The sequence below is a fragment of the Lathyrus oleraceus genome, chromosome 5, assembly GCF_024323335.1.
Source record: "Lathyrus oleraceus cultivar Zhongwan6 chromosome 5, CAAS_Psat_ZW6_1.0, whole genome shotgun sequence".
In the NCBI taxonomy this organism is placed as follows: domain Eukaryota; kingdom Viridiplantae; phylum Streptophyta; class Magnoliopsida; order Fabales; family Fabaceae; genus Lathyrus; species Lathyrus oleraceus.
The window spans coordinates 458,168,275-458,186,994 of NC_066583.1; the positions used below are offsets into that span (position 1 = coordinate 458,168,275).

Here is an 18,720-nt window from a genome sequence, read left to right on the forward strand (position 1 = left end):
TCTCTTTTTTTGGAAACTAAACTCTCTTTTTTTAACACTCAATTTTTTGTCAAACTTATTGTTTTCTTTTTCCTTTTCTCTTTTTTCTTTCTCATATTCTTCTCTCAATTTTTTATCCTCTCTCACCTCACTGGGGTTCAATGGTGCAAGAATAATCTTTTGACTATAACTCATAAAAGAGTACTTGTTGGTACGACCATCATGCGTAACTTTTATCTCAAATTGTCACGACCTACCTAGCAAAAACTGACAAGCTTCCATCGGTAACACATCACATAAAATATAATATTCATATTTACCAATTTTTAAAAACATCTCTACTTGTTTGTCAACAAGCATTTCAACATTTTTACTAAGTCATTGAAGAGCATACATTTTTACTATTTCTGACTCTAACTTTGAAACCAATGGTGTACTAGTAACATTAGTACAACTACCACCATCAATTATTAAAGAGCATACATTTTCTTTCACTAGGCATCTTGTGTGGAAAATATTTTCCCTTTTATTTGATTCATCCTTCTTGACTTGGTTTTCCAATAACCTCCTAATCATACAAAGTTCACCACTTGGAATTTCTTCATCCTCCTATTGATATCCTTCTTCAACATACCCATCATACTTCTCATTCTCAAGGTCCTCATTTTCTTTAATTAACATAGTTCTCTTTTTTGGACATTGAGAAGTTATGTATCCTTGACTTTTTCACTTGAAACACTTAACAACTTTGTTAGTAGAAACATTTTGGGATGATTTTGTACTTTTACATTTAGTGTCACCCACAACCACTTTTGATGATAAAGAGGTTCACTCCTTCTTCTTTTTTTCCTTCCAATTTTGTGAATTAAAAGAAAAAAATTGAACTCCTCCTAACTTGTTCTTTTCGTTTGATTTGTTATTCTATTTTGATGGCTTGATGAACTAAGCCTCCATGAAAACATAGTGATGAAGTTTCACTATGTCATGGTTTAGTCCATGGATGAACCTAGTCACGGTTTCTTCTTGATCTTTCTCCATATTATCTCTAATTTTTTCAACATTCATCTTCTTAAAGTAATCTTCAACACTCTTAGAACCATGAATGAGTCTTTGCAATTTGTTATGCAAATCCCTGTGGTAATTGGATGTCACAAATATCCTCCTCGTGATTCTTTTCATTTCCCCCAAGTCTCAATTAGTGGCTCGTCATACCTCATCTTTTTTAATTAGAATACAATGATAAATAGTACAAGAAAAAAAAACCAAAGTTTGCGATTTTGACGAACACTAATTTGTGAAAGTGTTCAATTTTTCATATATAAATTAGAATTTGTAATTTTTTTGACACTTTGGGTATGAAAATTACACAAATAAAAAAGAAATAGGAAAACACCACAAGTAAAAATAAGTGAAAGTATGGAAGAGAGGGATGCCACACTTCTAATTCAATAAGTGACAAGTCTTTAAAATGATGATCACCATAAAAAAAAAGTATTGATAAGATTTAAACTTTGTTAAATCCAAAACCAAGTGAGCAAAGCTCACAGACAAGTTATTTTTAACTCAAAATATTTTCTCTTTCTCTTTACTTGTGCTCTTTTTTTATAAGGTAATGGATATAGGATTTTGATTATACAAATTAAATGCATAAATAAATAAAATAAGAAATTATTCTATCACAATTAAAAATTATTGTGGATGACTGATTTACTACATTAGAATTTACAAAAACAAGGTAATAAGTAGAGGAGGAAATGCCAAATTTGATAGGAAATTGCAATTTTCGTTTGATTTAATCAGTGAATATTCAGAATGATGGTAAATCTTGCATTTTCTTATTTGACAACATCTTCTCTCTCCTTTTGATGATGATTTTCGCCTTTTTCTCTCTCCATAAAATTCCCTTTGATTTTTTTTTGCACTTTTCATGTTTCAGACTTTATTTGAAGGATAAATAAACCTTTTGACAAAGTCATAAGGCAAGTCATAGCCTTGAGAGCTTGTAATTAACTAAAACTTATCAACACACTTAAAATTTAAAATATCACTTAAATATAAATGTTGAGTCTAAATCAAACCAAGTCTGACCCAAACACATTATTACAACCCAAAAAATAAATAAAATTATATAAAAGGGAAACATAGCATGCACCCTTTCTCCTCTTGGAGACCTACGCAATTGATTATTTTGAGCTAGAGTCTTCTAATTCAGGTCTTGTTTTCATCATGGTTGTTACCATTTGATTTAGCGTCTCCTTAGCTTTCTTGGCACGTGCCATAATCATTGGTCTTCCTAGTTAGAGTTGTTAAAATAGGCTACCCGACCCTAAATGGGTCGGTCCTAGTGGGCCTCGGACTTTTTAGGACTGTGCCAAAAAAGCCCTGTTGTAATATGAGTTCAAAAATTAATATTCGAGCCCGATCCTAGATGGGCTTCAGGCTACCCAACCCTAAACAGTTTTTTTTAATAAAAAATATAAATAAAAATTCCATAATATTTATTATAAATAAAATTAAAAAAAATATATATTCTTTTAAACATAATACAAGTATTATATTATCTTTTAGAAATACTTTAATGTTTTTAAATACAACACATGTCTAAATTGTATAAAATAATACTCAAATATTTAACATAAAAGTAACTAATAAAATACGAGGAAAGAATGTTGATTATATTAATGTATAAGATTTAAAAGAGAAAGATTGAATAGAATAGAGATAAATTTAGTGAGGTGAGAAAAATCAATATGTTATTTTAGAATAAAATAATATATATATATATATATATATATATATATATATATATATATATATATATATATATATATATATATATATATATATATATATATATATATATATATATATATATATATATATATATATATTTAAAATTTATAGTAATCCGGATTTAATGGACTACCTACGGTCCATATGGGCTAGCCTAATGCGTAACGGACTTTTTAATGTTGGGCTAAGGAAATCCTGAAAATATGAACTCTAATTTTAAAATTCAAATCCTAGGATATTTTGGACCGGATGGACTGGCCCATATGAACTAACTCATTTTGACTGCTTTAGACCTAGTCCTTGAATTGTTTGACTTGTGTCTTTGATAATTATGTCTCATTAAAATTTAATATGAATAACTATGATGGACAATGTTAGGGTGGGGCAATACAATGTTTATCTTTCCCATTTTCAAACCCAAATTTTGATAAATATTTGTTCACTTCCTTGATCCTCCAACAAAGATAAATAATTAAAGTTATGCCCTCTTTCAAACTGATTCGAGTATCTCTAAATCAAAATCATTTTAAAAATTGAATAACAGCCCTTATAAATAATAAATAATAAAGTAAAACAATTATGGTAATGCTAACTTGTGTTATAAGGGCACAAGATATCAATGACTTAGTGCCCTTATAACACAAGTTAGCATTACCATAATTGTTTTACTTTATTATTTATTATTTATAAGGGCTGTTATTCAATTTTTAAAATGATTTTGATTCAGAGATACTCGAATCAGTTTGAAAGAGGGCATAACTTTAATTATTTATCTTTGTTGGAGGATCAAGGAAGTGAACAAATATTTATCAAAATTTATCAGTTATTTTGGCTATCCTAGAAGTGTGGTCTAGCTGGAAATGTTGTTCCTGTTTCAATACAAATAGTAGTTTATGATTTAAGGAATGTTTGGGTCTATTTTACATGAAAATTCAATGGAGTGACTAAGGTAAGTATAATGCAAATAAATAAACTTTTCTGCATAATTTTTCAAAACTTCATTAGAACTGGTTTTTAACAGCTGAAGTGGCTTTTTCAAGTTGCAATCCAAAATTAAAGACTTGTTTGCGAGTTGGTTTTTGAAGAATTTTGAAGGGAAAGACTTTGGAGGAATGCGTCTATAATAATCAATCAACAGCTAAAACAGTATTACCATAACCCGGCATCAAAAAGAGAGTGACGCAGTTTCGAGAACAAAAAGGAAATAATGAATTCATATGGTAATCATCAAAAGTAACAAATTGATCAAATGCTCAAGAACATGATATATCAGGAACATTATCATTTGAAGTTATAAATTGATCAGCAACTCTTCCCGTCTCGATTGAGCTGTAGCCAGGAGTTCTTGACTGTTTAATCTGATTCCTAACAATAATCTTTTTATTCCACATATCTCTATCCGCATAAATATTTGACATAGCAACACTATCACCAACATAGCCAGGATCCAAGTTAAGTAGCTTATGCCGAACTTCTGTAGCTAGCTCTAAATCACCATGGAGGCTACATGCCCCAAGCAAGGTTCGCCAGATTACCGCATTCGGATCTGCTGGCATCTCATTAATGAAGTCGTAAGCATCTCTCAGGTGCCCGCCACGGCATAAGAGATCCACCATGCAGCCAAAGTGAGGCTCTCTTGGTTGTATACCATACTCTTCTGTCATACTTCTGAAATGGCGTTTTCCTTCCTCAACCAATCCTGCATGGCTGCAAGCCATTAAAACTCCAATGAACGTTACATCGTTCGGAGATACAATAAAATTAGATGAACTCGATTTTGTCATATCCCCCTTTGTGTTCATTTGGAAGAAAAGCTGAAGAGCTTCATGTGCTTGGCCATGTAGTGCATGCCCTACAATCATAGAAGTCCAAGTTGTGACATCTTTGTTTCTTGTGCTATCAAACAACTTCCTTGCATTTACAATATCACCACATTTAGCATACATATTTATAAGCGCATTACTCAAACACAAATCTGTCTTCATCCCTTGTTTACGTCGAACAAAATCATGAATCCATTCACCCATTTCAAGTCCCCCGGTATCAGCACAAGCCGAGAGAGCAACCGTCACAACGACTTGATCCGGTTCCACGTTGTTCGTCAGCATCAGTCTAAACAGTTCCAAACCTTTGTTGGGTTTTTGATTTCCAACATAAGCAGAAATCAATGATGTCCAACAAATAATATTCTTTGCGGGTATTTCCTCGAACACATGGTGTGCATCAAATAAGTTTCCCCCTTCAGCATACACCTTTAAAAGGGATGTTTGGAGTTGAATTATGGATTCATATCCAAATTTCATGATGAGGGCATGCAATTGTTTTCCTTGGATAGAGGAATGTTTTTTGTTGATACATGCTTTAAGGGCAAACAGGCAAGAAAAACTATCAATGGAGTTGAAAGTGGATGATTTTTTTCTTAAGAAGGTTCTGAAGAGTAGAAGCACCTTAGTATGGTTGTTGCATTCAAGGAATTTCTTAAGGGTTTGGTTAGGATTTGGTTGTTTAAGGTTATTATTGTGAAACTGGGCTTTGATATGACACATGGATATGGGAACATAAACCAACTTTCTCTCACTCCTTTGAAGCAGAGAGTTGAAACGTTTCAAGTGTGTCATGAATGTCACAAATTCAAGTTCAAAAATTTACTATGTGGTTATTGGTTAATTAACACCTCAACACATCGACATTGACTTAGTAAAGTGGAATCGGAATCCACTGCAATCGAGCCAAATTGAATTTTATAAATGGAAAAAGTTCAATCTTTTTTCCTTCTAAGATTAAATCAACAAATTGAAGTATAATTAATCATATGCGTGTAACTTCTAAACATGTAGAGTCACGTTTGGGTATTCATTGCATAAAGGCTTTGTATATTGGAGCTTCAAAAGTTCATGTTATTATTATTATTTTTTTACTTAGAAACTTAAAAGTAAAGTAAGTCTTAAAACTACATATATTGGAAGTCAATACTTATTTATAAGTTTTTATAGCAAAACAAAGCAAATAAGCTGGTTGTTTATACAAATCAATAGTAAAGGACGCATACGAGATCACTTCTAGTTTTACTCAAGTATGTGTTTAGTTCTTAGAAGACTGAAATGGTGCTCCATAGATTTACTCTTGTCTGAATATATCAGTTCTCCGTCTCAAAGCTTAAAAAGTGGGAATCCAAACCCCCTCCAATCATTGATATGTCTATGTATGATTGTTTTGTAGTGATGCTATGTGCATGACCATGGATGCATAAAACAAACTGTCCATGACTGCAATTGCAACTGTGGCCATATCAGTCATGTTGGACTGCAAGTTTCTCAATATATCCAAAATCTTGGGTATGATCGAAACAGATTTTTTTTTATGTGCTACTAAATGCTTGATTGCCAAATATGCAAGACACAAGCAAAGGAATAACTGGAGTGAAAACTCAATGGTATGTTAAGAAATTCATTGTGATATATCAAGCACCAGCAGCATTTGTGATTTTACCAACTTGATCAAATTCGTTTGTCATTGTATTCTAACTCAAGCAGCTTTCTTAGTTACCTTGCTGTCAAAGGGGTCCAATTTGCATCAACTGCAAGGAATCAAAATATACACTGAAAGCCTTATTCCACTAATTGCTCAGAACACATTCGAGCTGGCTTCAAATCTCAATTCTCTATAGCCCGTAGACAATGCACGGCATATGGAAGTATTTCTCAGAACACCCATCTTCAGCATGTCTGCATGCAACATCGTTACATCAACCATGTGCTTGAATCGAAAATGTGCCTCCAACATGATTACATAAAGAACCATGTCTGGTTTGAAACCACTGCATCTCATTTCTTTGAAAAACTTGGTGGCCTTGAAAACATGTCCATCTTTACATAAACCTTGAATTAAAACAGCATACATAACATCATTCGGAGAACACGACTCACTATGATCCATTTTATATCCAGCAAAACCAACTCCAGTTTTCTCCAAGAAAAATCTGATTGCGGCGTAAGTCCTTCCATCTTTCAAAAGGCCGTCAATCAAAGAAGTAATTGTGACCACATTTGGCGTTAGTCCTGCGTTCAGCATCTCCTTATGCAGTTCGAAAGCTACTTTGCTGTTCCCATCCTTGCAATGTCCATCAATCAAAGTCGTGTAAGTCACCACATCAGGCACAAGACCTTTGATAACCATTTCTGTATATAACCCCATAGCAGCTTTTATGTTACCAATCTTGCAAAACCCATCAATCAATGTAGAAAATGTGATCTCATTGGGATCTACCTTCCTCTCAGTCATTTGTGAACAAACCTCAATAGCCTTCTCCATATCCCCCATTTTGCAGTATCCATCAATCAACACGTTGTAAGTCACAGCATTAGCAAAAACCCCTGCTTTTCCCATCTCCTCCATCAAATCCTTAGATTCTTCAAACTTACCCAAGTCACACAAACCCTTAACAAGTATACTGCACGTAAAAACATCCCAGAAAATCCCATTCCGTTTCATTTCATCTCGCAATCGCCTAGCTTCAACCAAATCCCCTGCCTTACAGTATCCATCAATCAAACCATTATAAACACGCGAATTAGGAAAAACACCAAACTTATCCATATAAACAAAGCAGTTTCGTGCAGTCTTCAAATCACCCGCCTTGCACAAAACATCCACTAAATTAGCAAAAGTCACAACATCAGGATGCAAACCATTCCATAGCATATCACTATACAATTCAAAAACACGTTTAACATTACCCATTTTGCAATACCCATCAATGAGAGTAACATAAGTATACAAATTAGGATCCACACCAGTTTCTCTCATCAACTTAAAAACCCTCTCCGCTTCTTCCATTTCACCCTCATTACAAAAAACACGAATGAGAATAGTGTAAACCACCACATTGGGTTCAATTCTTCTTTGAAGCATTTCATCAAACACGTTACGGGCATTGCTCAAATCACCCTGGTTGCAGCAACAATTCAATAGAACCCCATACGTGATGACAGTAGGTGAAAGCCCGTGCGAGATCATGTTGTTATAGACCTGCCACACGGAATCATACTTCCCCGTCTTGACTAACGAATGAAGAAGCGCGTTGCAGGCGCGTAAGGGAGGTAGATTAGGGTTAAGGTTGTTGAAAACCCAATGGGCTTCTTGGATGAGAGATAGTTGACAGAGTGCGAGTATGAGAATTTCGAATGAGCGGGGCGTGGTGGTGTGGTTGGAATTGAGCGCGTGGAAAAGAGAGAAACATGTGTTTGTGGGTTTGTTTGAGTTTTGAAGGTGTTGTTTGGTGAGTGACGTGGCTTTTGTGATGTTGGTGTTGTTTTTGGGGTTTGTTAGGATTTGGAGGATGTTGTTTGTGTTAGTGTTTTTGATGGAGTTTGAAGAGAAATAGAGTGGAGAGAAAGTGGAAGTGATGGGAATGTTTTTGCGACGGATGAGGTTTAACATTATCGACGATTTAACTGGAGAAAAATGTCACTGGAAAAATCTTCTTCTGTTTTATGGAGACAGTGGCTTTTGATTGTGATGTGTTGTTTTCTTCATTAATAACTTTACGTGGAACATTCGAATGTTACGAAATGGTCGGGTACTAAACGATGTCGTCTCATGGGGTAGCGGTGGCCTTGTTCAATAGAGACGCCCATTGCTGGCGGAAGCTAAACTTTCATTGTTGTCGCAATAAAAAATGAATCAACTTGAAAACAGTAAAAAAATTGTATTTTATTTGGATATATTTGAGTCATTTTTACAGTTTAGTTTGTCATAATGTGTATCATCGTATATATACAACTCCTAAATCTATAGTGTAAATTCCTAACTCACCACACTTTTTTTTGCCAAAAGATTTCATTTTATTTGGTAGGATTCCAAATAGAAATAAACAGCCCAGCGGCTTCATGTATTGTGGTGGAAACGAATTCCAAGGGACTTTGTATTGATGGAACTAATGTAATTTCAGAACAACAATGACATTAAAAAGACAAGAGATGGAATTAATGTGATTAACCTCAAAACATTGTTTATGGATCCATTAAGCTCAAGTTCCTAAAGGTATAGTAATGAATCCCTCGTTCTTTATTGTATTCAATCCTATGAGAATGTTTCTATTGATTTGGTAATGTGTTTTAGAAAAATCCTTTTTGAATTATCTTTCTTATACCATTTTCGACGTAGATTTGCAGTCTTAGAATAATTCTTTGAAGATTTCACCAGAAAAAAAGTTTATTATTTATTCACAGTAGAGTTTTAGATCTTCAGTAGTACATCGGAAAAAAATTGTATTATGGTGTTAGTTGTAATTTTGACGCTAAAAAAGATATAAGAAGTCAAATATAAAATTTAAGGAAATATTTGGAAAATCCAAGCTGACTTCGACGGAAAGTTAGGCAAAGCCTTTCGACTGGAACTTAACAAAGAAGTTGATATCCTGTCGAAATAGCATTATAATAGGACTTAGAAGTTTCTGAAACGATTCAAAGATAAGTTTGACGAAGATAATTTAAAACTAGGCTAATAACCATATTTTGGCCTTATTCGTTCCTTCAAATGACGTGTGGAGGCCTATGAAAGGCGAAACACATGCAAGCAAGAACATATCATTTTTTGGAGAAAAGACCGTTTGTTACGGTTATTGTCGAAGTAGTATAAATAGGAGTCTTGTCATTAGGATTGAATGTGTTCAATATTGTACCAAACTCAAAATCACTCAAAGTATCTAGTGTTATTGAGAAAAGAGTTTATGAGAATATGTACATTGAAATACCATATTTTCATTCAATGTCAATCTATTTACGTTAAAGTCATTTTTATTCCATTTACATTCATGTCGAAATTATTTTCCTACTTTATACTTTTCATAAATCTTTTTTGCATTACTTCTAAATTCAACATTATCGTCGAAGAACTTACTAGTAAAAAAAACTTTAAACAAGAAATATACACACATGTCATAAGATCAATCTAGTCGATTCTGTGAGTAACCAAAGTATCAATTTTGGAAGACTAGCGCTTATTTACTAAAATCCAAGGTAAACAAATTGGCACGCCTAGTGGGACCCTTGTGTCTAGTTTTTTCTTGTATTTGAAACAAATTTTGCATTAGTTCTTCATACAAAATTTTCTCAAACTTTGTTGCATGAGATTGAGAAATGGTACGATAGCTAGAAATAACGAATCAAGGCCAAAAAGGAAATACGTTAGAAAGATGGTTAATCCACCAAACAACATTAGAGAACAACCTCCTCATTCGATAGGAGACAATACGGTCACCGTGAATGTGACCGAAGCAATGCCTTCTACAACGAGCACGATGACAACCTCCTTATTCGACAAGAGACAATACGGCCGTAGTGAATGTGACCGAAGCAATGCCTTCTACAACGAGCACAACGACAATATCGTCGAACGCTCAAAATGGACCAGTAAAATCATCCCTCGTGCGAACGCTGGGGCAACCAGTAACCCCAAGACCAGCAGGGGACCAGTAGTTTTAAGCCATATGGCATGCCAACTTCTATGATGGCAAATTTGCATAATAGTACGTCAACATTTACTGATCCAAAGGCGACCATAATTTCTCCATTACAAGGGTCGGGATCCATCGTTAACAATTTTGGTCGAAGCACCTAACCCCAAGGGGTGTGATTTTCTGCCCAATTACCCACTTTCATAACCAATTATGTGACAGTATTAAGGCAAAAAATGGATGAAAGCAACCGTGATATGGTTCATATGCTTTCCCAACATGTGGGGACGATATTCAATCCTCTAATCTAAAATACTACCCAAACTAATCAGCAATTGGCAGCGCAGATGACACAAATTATAGATTTCTTTGGCGCCCCTCAGGCGCTAGTTCGATAACCTCATCGAGAATGGATGGTAGAGAACCAGGGGTTGATCTTAAAAGAAGATCCAACAATAAATCAGACCCAACAACTTATACCCAATGGTGTCGAAGTCGACCAGGGCCAATAGGGAGAACCCCGTAGGGTCGAACAACAAATACATAGGGAGAGAGAAGCCCCAAGAGTAGTGATGGTCAATCGAAACAAAAACGCTGACGAAATCATTCATCGGGTTCGATAGGACAAAGTTGCAGAGGATAACAATTTGGCAGCCATGGTCGAAAGGATTATGGCGCGAAATAGGGTAAACATAGGCATGTGCAGGCCAAACTATACATCTTCTTTGTTTGGATATGTGTTGTAAACTGAACTTCCTAGAGGATGGAAAGTCCCCAAATTCATAAAATTCTCTGGTGATTCCAGCAAATCCAATGTCGAACATATAGTCAGGTATTTGACTGAGGCTGAGGACATTGCTAACAACGAGAACTTGAGGATAACATATTTCCCAAGTTCCCTCATGAAAAATGATTTCACTTGGTTCACCATACTCCCAACGAACTACATCCATGATTGAACTCGTTTAGAAAGATTATTCCATGAACAGTTTTATATGGGACAGTCTAAGATCAGTTTGAAGGAATTGGATAGTATTAAGAGTGAGTTTAATGAGCAAATAGATGATTATCTAAATAGGTTCCGTTTGTTCCAGGCAAGGTGTTTCACACAAGTGCCCGAATATGAACTAGTCGAAATGGCTGCGGGTGGTTTAGATGATTCCATTAGGAAGAAGCTAGACACCCAATATTTAAGAGATATGGCCCGATTAGTAGACCGAGTTCGATAGGTAGAATGTTTAAAAGCTGAAAAGGCTAGGGCGAGTAAAAACAACATAAGGGAAAGGATAGCGTACGTCGAAATGGATGAGGATAGATAGGAGATATATAGTGATCTTATAGGTTTTGACGAAAACGAAATCGATTTGGCTGAGTTGAAGCAAGGGTCATCTTACTCTTGCAAGGTTCTTGTATCTTCGAACGAGAAAAACCTTGTCGAAACAGAAAAGAATGATAAGTTCCCTAAGAGAACATACACCTTCAACATGAGAAGTGTGATGACATCTTTGATTTTCTAGTCAAATATGACCAAATGATAGTGCCACCGGTGCTAAAACACCACCGTTAGAACAACATAAAAAATAAAGGTTTTGCAAATATCACAATTTTTTAGGCCACACAACCTCACAATGTTTTCTTTTCAGGGATCTTGTGCAGAATGCTATTAAGGAAGGAAGGTTGAAGTTTGGTGACAAGGGAAACTCCCAAATGAAGATTGACTCAGATCCTTTGCAAGTGGTATATGCCCATTATGCTGAACCTATCGATGTCAATATGATCGAGGCTACTAAAGGCCTTAATAACAAGGGTCATATGGTTGGAATTGTTGAGGGTTTCAAACAAGGTGTTGAAATGAATGAGGCTACTGAAGGCCTCATAGTCAATTGCATAAGATTAGGATTGCTTATGGTCCCAACATGCAAGTCAACATGGTCGAACTAGGTGAAGATGCTAACATGAGGACAAATGAGGAAAGCACCTGGCGAAGTGAAGATCCAGTGAAGGTTGCTTATCCTAATAAGGATGAAAGCTTAGGTGATTTTCTCCATCGCTGCCAGAGGAAGAAGCCTGACGTGATGTTGTGCTCAATATGCAGTTCCATCTTCGATAAAAAGGCTATTGAGAATATAGAGAGAGTTTGAATTGCCTGTCACTGGGGCAACTTGAAGGATGCTCGGAACCAGTATGTCTTCGACAAACAAGGAATCCCTCGAAGATAATAACAAGGAGGCCCAGATCTCCATATGAACAAGCAAGCCTCATTCAAGCCACTGCTGATGCCCCTAAGGACAAATGGGCGAGGCCCAATAAAACACAGGGCCAAGGTCAGGAGAAGTGGAGAAGCTCCGAGTTTGGTCGAGGATTTTCCATTGCTTATCGAAAAGAGTTTCAGGTGACAAAACAACAGGTTTATGGGTATGGGAATTACAAAGGAAAAAATCCCATGTCAAGATCCCAATGGAGAAGACGGCAGAGGAGAAAGAAAGTTGAAAAAAAGGCGGCTGAGAAAGACATTGTGGAGTCTAGCACTAACCAACCTTAATTTAACAATTAGTTCAAAATCAAAAAGCCAGTAGGAAGAAGGTTTTTCTCCCTTAGAGTGGAGAAGCCCAAAGAGAAGACATTAGAGCAACCCCTGGAATATGATGATATGTTAATTGATGACTTCGAATCAAGATCATAATCATCTCTGAACATAAATTACAACATGGTCTCTATGTTACCTATAAAATATGATCAGGTAATAGAGGTCGAAGAGACTGAAGAGATAGACGAAGCAGAAATGGACAAACACGGGCCAGTGTGCTATTATGTGATGAATAACGATTGCGTTGAGGAGAAAAATGCATTCTTTGAAAGGTCGGACGAAGGAATGAAAAAAATCTAAAGCCTTTTTTTATTAGAGGAAAGGTGGAAGATGATGGAGTCAACAAGATTCTAGTAGATGGTGGGGCGACCGTTAACTTAATGCCGCGGTTCATGTTAAAACGGATTGGTAAATTCGACACTGATCTGAAACCATATAATATGGTTTTATCAAATTATGAAGGAAATTGGCCATACTTTGGGAGTAATTCAGGTTGACCTAACAATTTGGTCTATTACAAGGCCAACTATGTTCATGGTCATAACATCAAGAGCCAATTAAAATCTAGTCTTGGGTCGTGAGTGGATTCATGGGATTGGAGCGATACCATTTTTGCTTCATCAAAGGATTTCGATCTGGAGAGATGAAGGCATAGTGGAAAATGTTGAGGCCGACCAAAGCTATTTTGTGGCCGAGGTTAACCATGTGGATAAACGCCATTTTAACAGGATTTTGGAAAACATTGCACCTTGTAGCTCTACCGGTTTCCCATACATGCCTTATGATAAGGGATTTTACTCTCTAAATCTGCATACAACCCATGGTTTTCAACTAGGATAGAGAGATCATGGGGGAAGTAGACGAAGTTGAAGGGGTGATAGGACTCCGACCTACTAGGTAGGGAGACAAAGACATTGATTATGTCTGAATCCAACACACTGGAAAAGATTTCAGCTTACATAGCCGAAAACAAGTTAAAAGCAACCTTAGAGGCCGAAGTAAGGGACATGGTTGCCGAAGCCAAAAAGACTTAAGTACACCTTGAAGGGCTTGTAGTGGATTTTTAACTAGAGCCCCCTGATAAAATACACGTCGAAGTGACTAGCTAGAGGCTCGACGCCATCTATGATGACGAGCCTTTGGGTTTTGAGAAAGATCCCGTAGAACCTAACATCAAAATGTTGGCGCTGGATCCCCTAGAAGAAATTGACTTGGGAGATGGAGTAAGCAAAAGGCCAATGTATATCAACACCAACCTTAGTCCAGAACTCAAGGTCAAAGTGATCAAACTCTTGAAAGAGTATAAAGACTGTTTTGCTTGGGATTACAGTGAGATGCCTGGATTGAGTAGGGATTTGGTGGAGTTAAAACTGCCTATAAAGCCTGGGAGAAAGTCAGTCAAGCAAACTCCAAGGTGTTTCGCACCAGAAATATTGTTGAAAACCAAATAAGAAATCTAAAGGCTTATTAAGTGTAAGCTCATCCTGTAACACCCCAATAAAAATAAGATAATTATTTGATTTAAATTAATATTATATTTATTAATTTAATTAAATAATTGGAATTATTGGATTATTATTATTATTATTGGAATAATAATTATTGGAAAATATATATAAGTTGGAAATAAGGAAAAAGAATCCCATTTGGTAAAAAGAGTTTTTACGTGAAACAGAGAAGCGGCTGAAAAGTGGAAAGTGGAGAAAGGGCAAAGAGGAAGAGCAAGGGCAAAGGTTGGAGAAGAGAAAGCTTGAAGCTCAAAGATTTGCCGGATTAATCAGGTAAGGGGGGTTTATCGTCGTTTAATGGGTATTATGGGTTAGCATGTAATGGGTAGTGATAAACCGTTGAATTGACCCTAATTGGGATTTGGAATGCTGAGAAATTATGATGAATAAGTTGTGTGAAAACTGTAATTGAATCGATAATGGTGTGTGTCGTAAATTTCTGGACGTGTAGCTTTTTACGGAATTAGAATCGGAGGTCCGGAAGTCCTCCAACGACGGAAAATGCGGAGAATTCTGCATTCTGCTTTGTGTTAGCGCAGGAACAGCTTTCTGTCTTGCGTTAACCGGTTAACCCAGGGCGTTAACCGGTTAACACTGTTATAAATTGTGAAAAACTGCTGTTTTGTCTGCGTTAACCGGTTAACCCAGGGCGTTAACCGGTTAACACTGTTGCGTTTTGCCAGAAAGTGTGTTTGTGCTGCGTTAACCGGTTAACCCAGGGCGTTAACCGGTTAACACTGTTACAGAGTGGAAAAATTGTTAATTAAAATGTTGTGTGCCTAATTGATGGTTGCCTATATCGGTGTGTGATATAGTAGGGATTATTTCCCACTGTTTCGAGCAGTATAGGTATTAGTAGAGTGTGCTAATACTGTGTTTAATTATTTGACATGATATGATGTGTTGATACATGTGTTGATAATGTATGATGGTATGCATAATGTTGTGAATGTGTATGTTATGCATATGTTGCGAATGGACTGTTTTATGGCTTAGAGAGTGAGCATCGGTCCATTGTGGATTATTGTTATGATGTTGCATTGCTAAGTGATTAGCGTGCATAATGTGGCCTTTATGGTGGTAGCTAATTCCCATGGTGAGGAATTAGTGATGTTAGTCATTTGGATTGTTTTGATGTTTGCATGCTAGGTGAATTAGCGTGCATAGCATGGCCTTTGGGGTGGTAGCTAATTCCCATGGTGAGGAATTAGTGATGTGAGTCACTAGGTCTCAAATGAGTGGGACTGGTGAGCTTGGTAGCCGTACCTGGATTTGGTCGGTGAAGTTGAACTATATGTTCACGAATAGTCGGTACCGCATGCATGGAGTCTCATTGCATAATATATGTGTAGTGTATGATATGAATGGATGTATTCCAATGTTATACATGTGTTGCGTTGGCATTGAGCATGAGTATAATTTGTGTTGATATTGAGTATGATATTTGAGTTGATGTGCCGTTACTGAATGTGTGATACGATTAGGGTGATTAATGTGTTAAATTACTTAACATGACATTATATTCTATAATGCTTATTATATCGATTGAGGAACTCACCCTTACAACTATTTTTCAGGTAACGAGCAGTGATTGAGTAGAAGCTAATGCTTGGAGTCTAGTGTAGTCTCCTTAGTGGGTCATGCTCTGATAGATGTAACATCGGGAGGGAACATTTTAATTGTGTTGTTGATGTTTGTTGAGCCAGTTTACATGTAGTATGTTACATGTTTTGAATGATCGATTTGATCTCTATCCGCTGCGTATTGTGCAATACTTTATGTTTTGAGTTAAATAATGAGCATGACTAAATAGTATGACGAATGATGCGAAATGAATGTGTGACACCCTTAATTGCATGATTACTCTGATTTATATGTTGTTACTTTAATTAAATATTTGGGGTATTTTAGAAGGGTGTTACATTAGTGGTATCAGAGCCTGGTCGGTCGAGTCGAGTCGTAATTATTCTGTTTTCCCTGTATGGGATAGGTGTTGTGTAACCCTATCAGTACTTATTGTTTTAGCTTGTTGGGTTTTCAGAATAGAGATGGCTGGAAGAGGTAGAGATGATGCTGCGATTGCTGAGGCTCTGGGTATGCTGGCTGGAGTACTTGGGGGAAATCCGAATGTTGTGGGAATGGGAGCTGCTCGTCAATTGAGTGAGTTCCAGAAGAACAATCCTCAAATGTTCAAGGGAGCATACGATCCAGATGGCGCTCAGAAGTGGTTGAAGGAGATGGAGAGAATCTTCCGAGTGACTGAGTGTGCCGATAACCAGAAGGTCAGGTTCGGTACGCATATGCTGTCAGAAGAGGCAGATGATTGGTGGGTTGCTACCCGCACTGAGTTGGAAACTGCTGGGAATGCTGAGATCACTTGGGCTGTATTCAGAGAGAGATTTCTGAGGAAGTACTTTCCAGAGGATGTCAGAGGAAAGAAAGAGATAGAGTTCTTAGAATTGAAACAGGGTAACAGGTCTGTTACTGAGTATGCTGCTAAGTTCACAGAGCTGTCAAAGTATTATACTCCCTATAATGAGGCTGCTGGAGAATTTTCGAAATGTGTGAAGTTTGAGAACGGGTTACGTCCCGAGATCAAGCAGGCTATTGGATACCAACGGATCAGAGTGTTTTCTGACTTGGTTGACTGTTGCAGGATTTTTGAACAGGATTCCAAAGCCAGAGCAGAGAGCTACCAGCAAAGGGTTGATAGGAAAGGCAAGAATCAGAATGATCGTGGAAAACCGTATGCAGCTGGCAAAGGTTTTCAGAAGCAGAGTGGGATGAAGAGGCCTAGTGGGGGAGACTCTAGCGCCCCTGCTAAGTGGTATAGATGTGGTCGGGCTGGACATCGTGTCCATGAGTGTACCAGTGCTGAGATGAAGTGTTTCAAGTGTGGCAAAGGTGGTCATTTGGCTGCAGAGTGCCGGTTGAAGACTGTAACTTGTTTCAACTGTGGAGAGGTGGGTCATATCAGTCCACAGTGTCCTAAGCCAAAGAAGGAGAACCAGTCGGGAGGCAAGGTGTTTGCTTTATCGGGTTCTGAGACTTTTGCAGACGATCGTTTGATCCGAGGTACGTGTTATATTAATGGCTTTCCTCTTGTAGCTATTATTGACATAGGTGCTACTCATTCCTTTATATCTTTGGATTGTGCTGTGAAACTTAAGTTAGAGATATCCGAGATGCATGGAAGTATGGTGATTGATACTCCTGCGAAGGGTTCAGTGACTACTACTTCAGTTTGTTTAAATTGTCCTTTGAGTATTTTTGGTAGAGACTTTGGGATGGACCTAGTGTGTCTTCCACTTGTACAGATTGATGTTATCTTGGGTATGAACTGGTTGGTGTTTAACCGAGTTTCTATCAACTGTTTTCATAAGACTGTGATAATTCCTGAGATTGAGGAAGGTAAGGATTTGTTTCTATCAGCAAGGCAGGTGAATGAGGAAGTAGCAGGTGGGGCAGAGTTGTTTATGCTGTTAGCGACTTTGGAGGCTAAAGATAAACTGGTGATTGGCGATCTAACCGTGGTGTGTGATTTTCCTGATGTGTTTCCTGAAGAAGTGAATGAATTGCCGCCAGAGCGTGAAGTTGAATTCTCGATTGATTTGGTACCTGGTACTAGACCGATATCGATGGCTCCGTACCGTATGTCTGCTGTTGAGTTAGCTGAATTGAAGAATCAGCTGGAAGATCTGTTGGATAAGAAATTTATTCGTCCGAGTGTGTCACCGTGGGGTGCACCAGTGTTATTGGTTAAGAAGAAAGAAGGTACTATGAGGTTGTGTGTGGACTACAGGCAACTGAATAAAGTGACGATCAAGAATCGGTATCCTTTGCCGAGGATTGATGATTTGATGGATCAGTTGGTTGGTGCGAGTGTGTTCAGCAAGATAGATTTGAGATCGGGATATCATCAGATACGTGTGAAAACTGAGGATATTCAGAAGACTGCTTTCAGAACAAGGTATGGACATTATGAGTATTCTGTAATGCCTTTTGGTGTGACTAATGCGCCTGGAGTATTCATGGAGTATATGAATAGGATTTTCCATCCATACCTAGACAAGTTTGTCGTGGTGTTTATTGATGACATTTTGGTGTATTCGAAATCTGAAGAAGAGCATGCTGAGCATTTGAGAGTGGTTTTAGAAGTTCTCCGAGAAAAGAAGTTATTTGCTAAACTATCCAAGTGTGAATTTTGGTTAGAGGAGGTTAGTTTTCTTGGTCATGTGATTTCAAGAGGTGGTGTTGCTGTTGATCCTTCTAAGATAGAAGCGGTATCTAAGTGGGAAGCTCCGAAGTCTGTTGCTGAGATTCGAAGTTTCCTTGGTTTGGCTGGTTATTATAGGAAGTTTATTGAGGGATTTTCTAAGTTGGCGTTACCGTTGACG

The 18,720-nt window shown here is 37.1% G+C and overlaps 2 protein-coding genes across 2 annotated transcripts; both read right to left on the minus strand.

Annotated features, from left to right (window-relative positions):
• Window positions 1–3,891: 3,891 nt before the first annotated feature.
• LOC127085408 (putative pentatricopeptide repeat-containing protein At1g74400) lies at window positions 3,892–5,537 on the minus strand. Its single transcript, XM_051025922.1, has one exon. It carries the CDS (start codon window positions 5,388–5,390, stop codon window positions 4,026–4,028), a length of 1,365 nt encoding a protein of 454 aa, XP_050881879.1. The 5' UTR covers window positions 5,391–5,537; the 3' UTR covers window positions 3,892–4,025.
• A 192-nt stretch (window positions 5,538–5,729) lies between these two features.
• Window positions 5,730–8,462, minus strand: LOC127085409 (pentatricopeptide repeat-containing protein At5g61400). The gene has a single exon (XM_051025923.1). The coding sequence runs from the start codon at window positions 8,209–8,211 to the stop codon at window positions 6,397–6,399; it is 1,815 nt and encodes a 604-aa protein (XP_050881880.1). The 5' UTR covers window positions 8,212–8,462; the 3' UTR covers window positions 5,730–6,396.
• Window positions 8,463–18,720: the final 10,258 nt, after the last annotated feature.

Coding starts and splice junctions, on each gene's coding strand:
- LOC127085408 (XM_051025922.1), bottom strand. CDS start 5,390: ATGACACACTTGAAACGTTTCAACTCTCTGCTTCAAAGGAGTGAGAGA.
- LOC127085409 (XM_051025923.1), bottom strand. CDS start 8,211: ATGTTAAACCTCATCCGTCGCAAAAACATTCCCATCACTTCCACTTTC.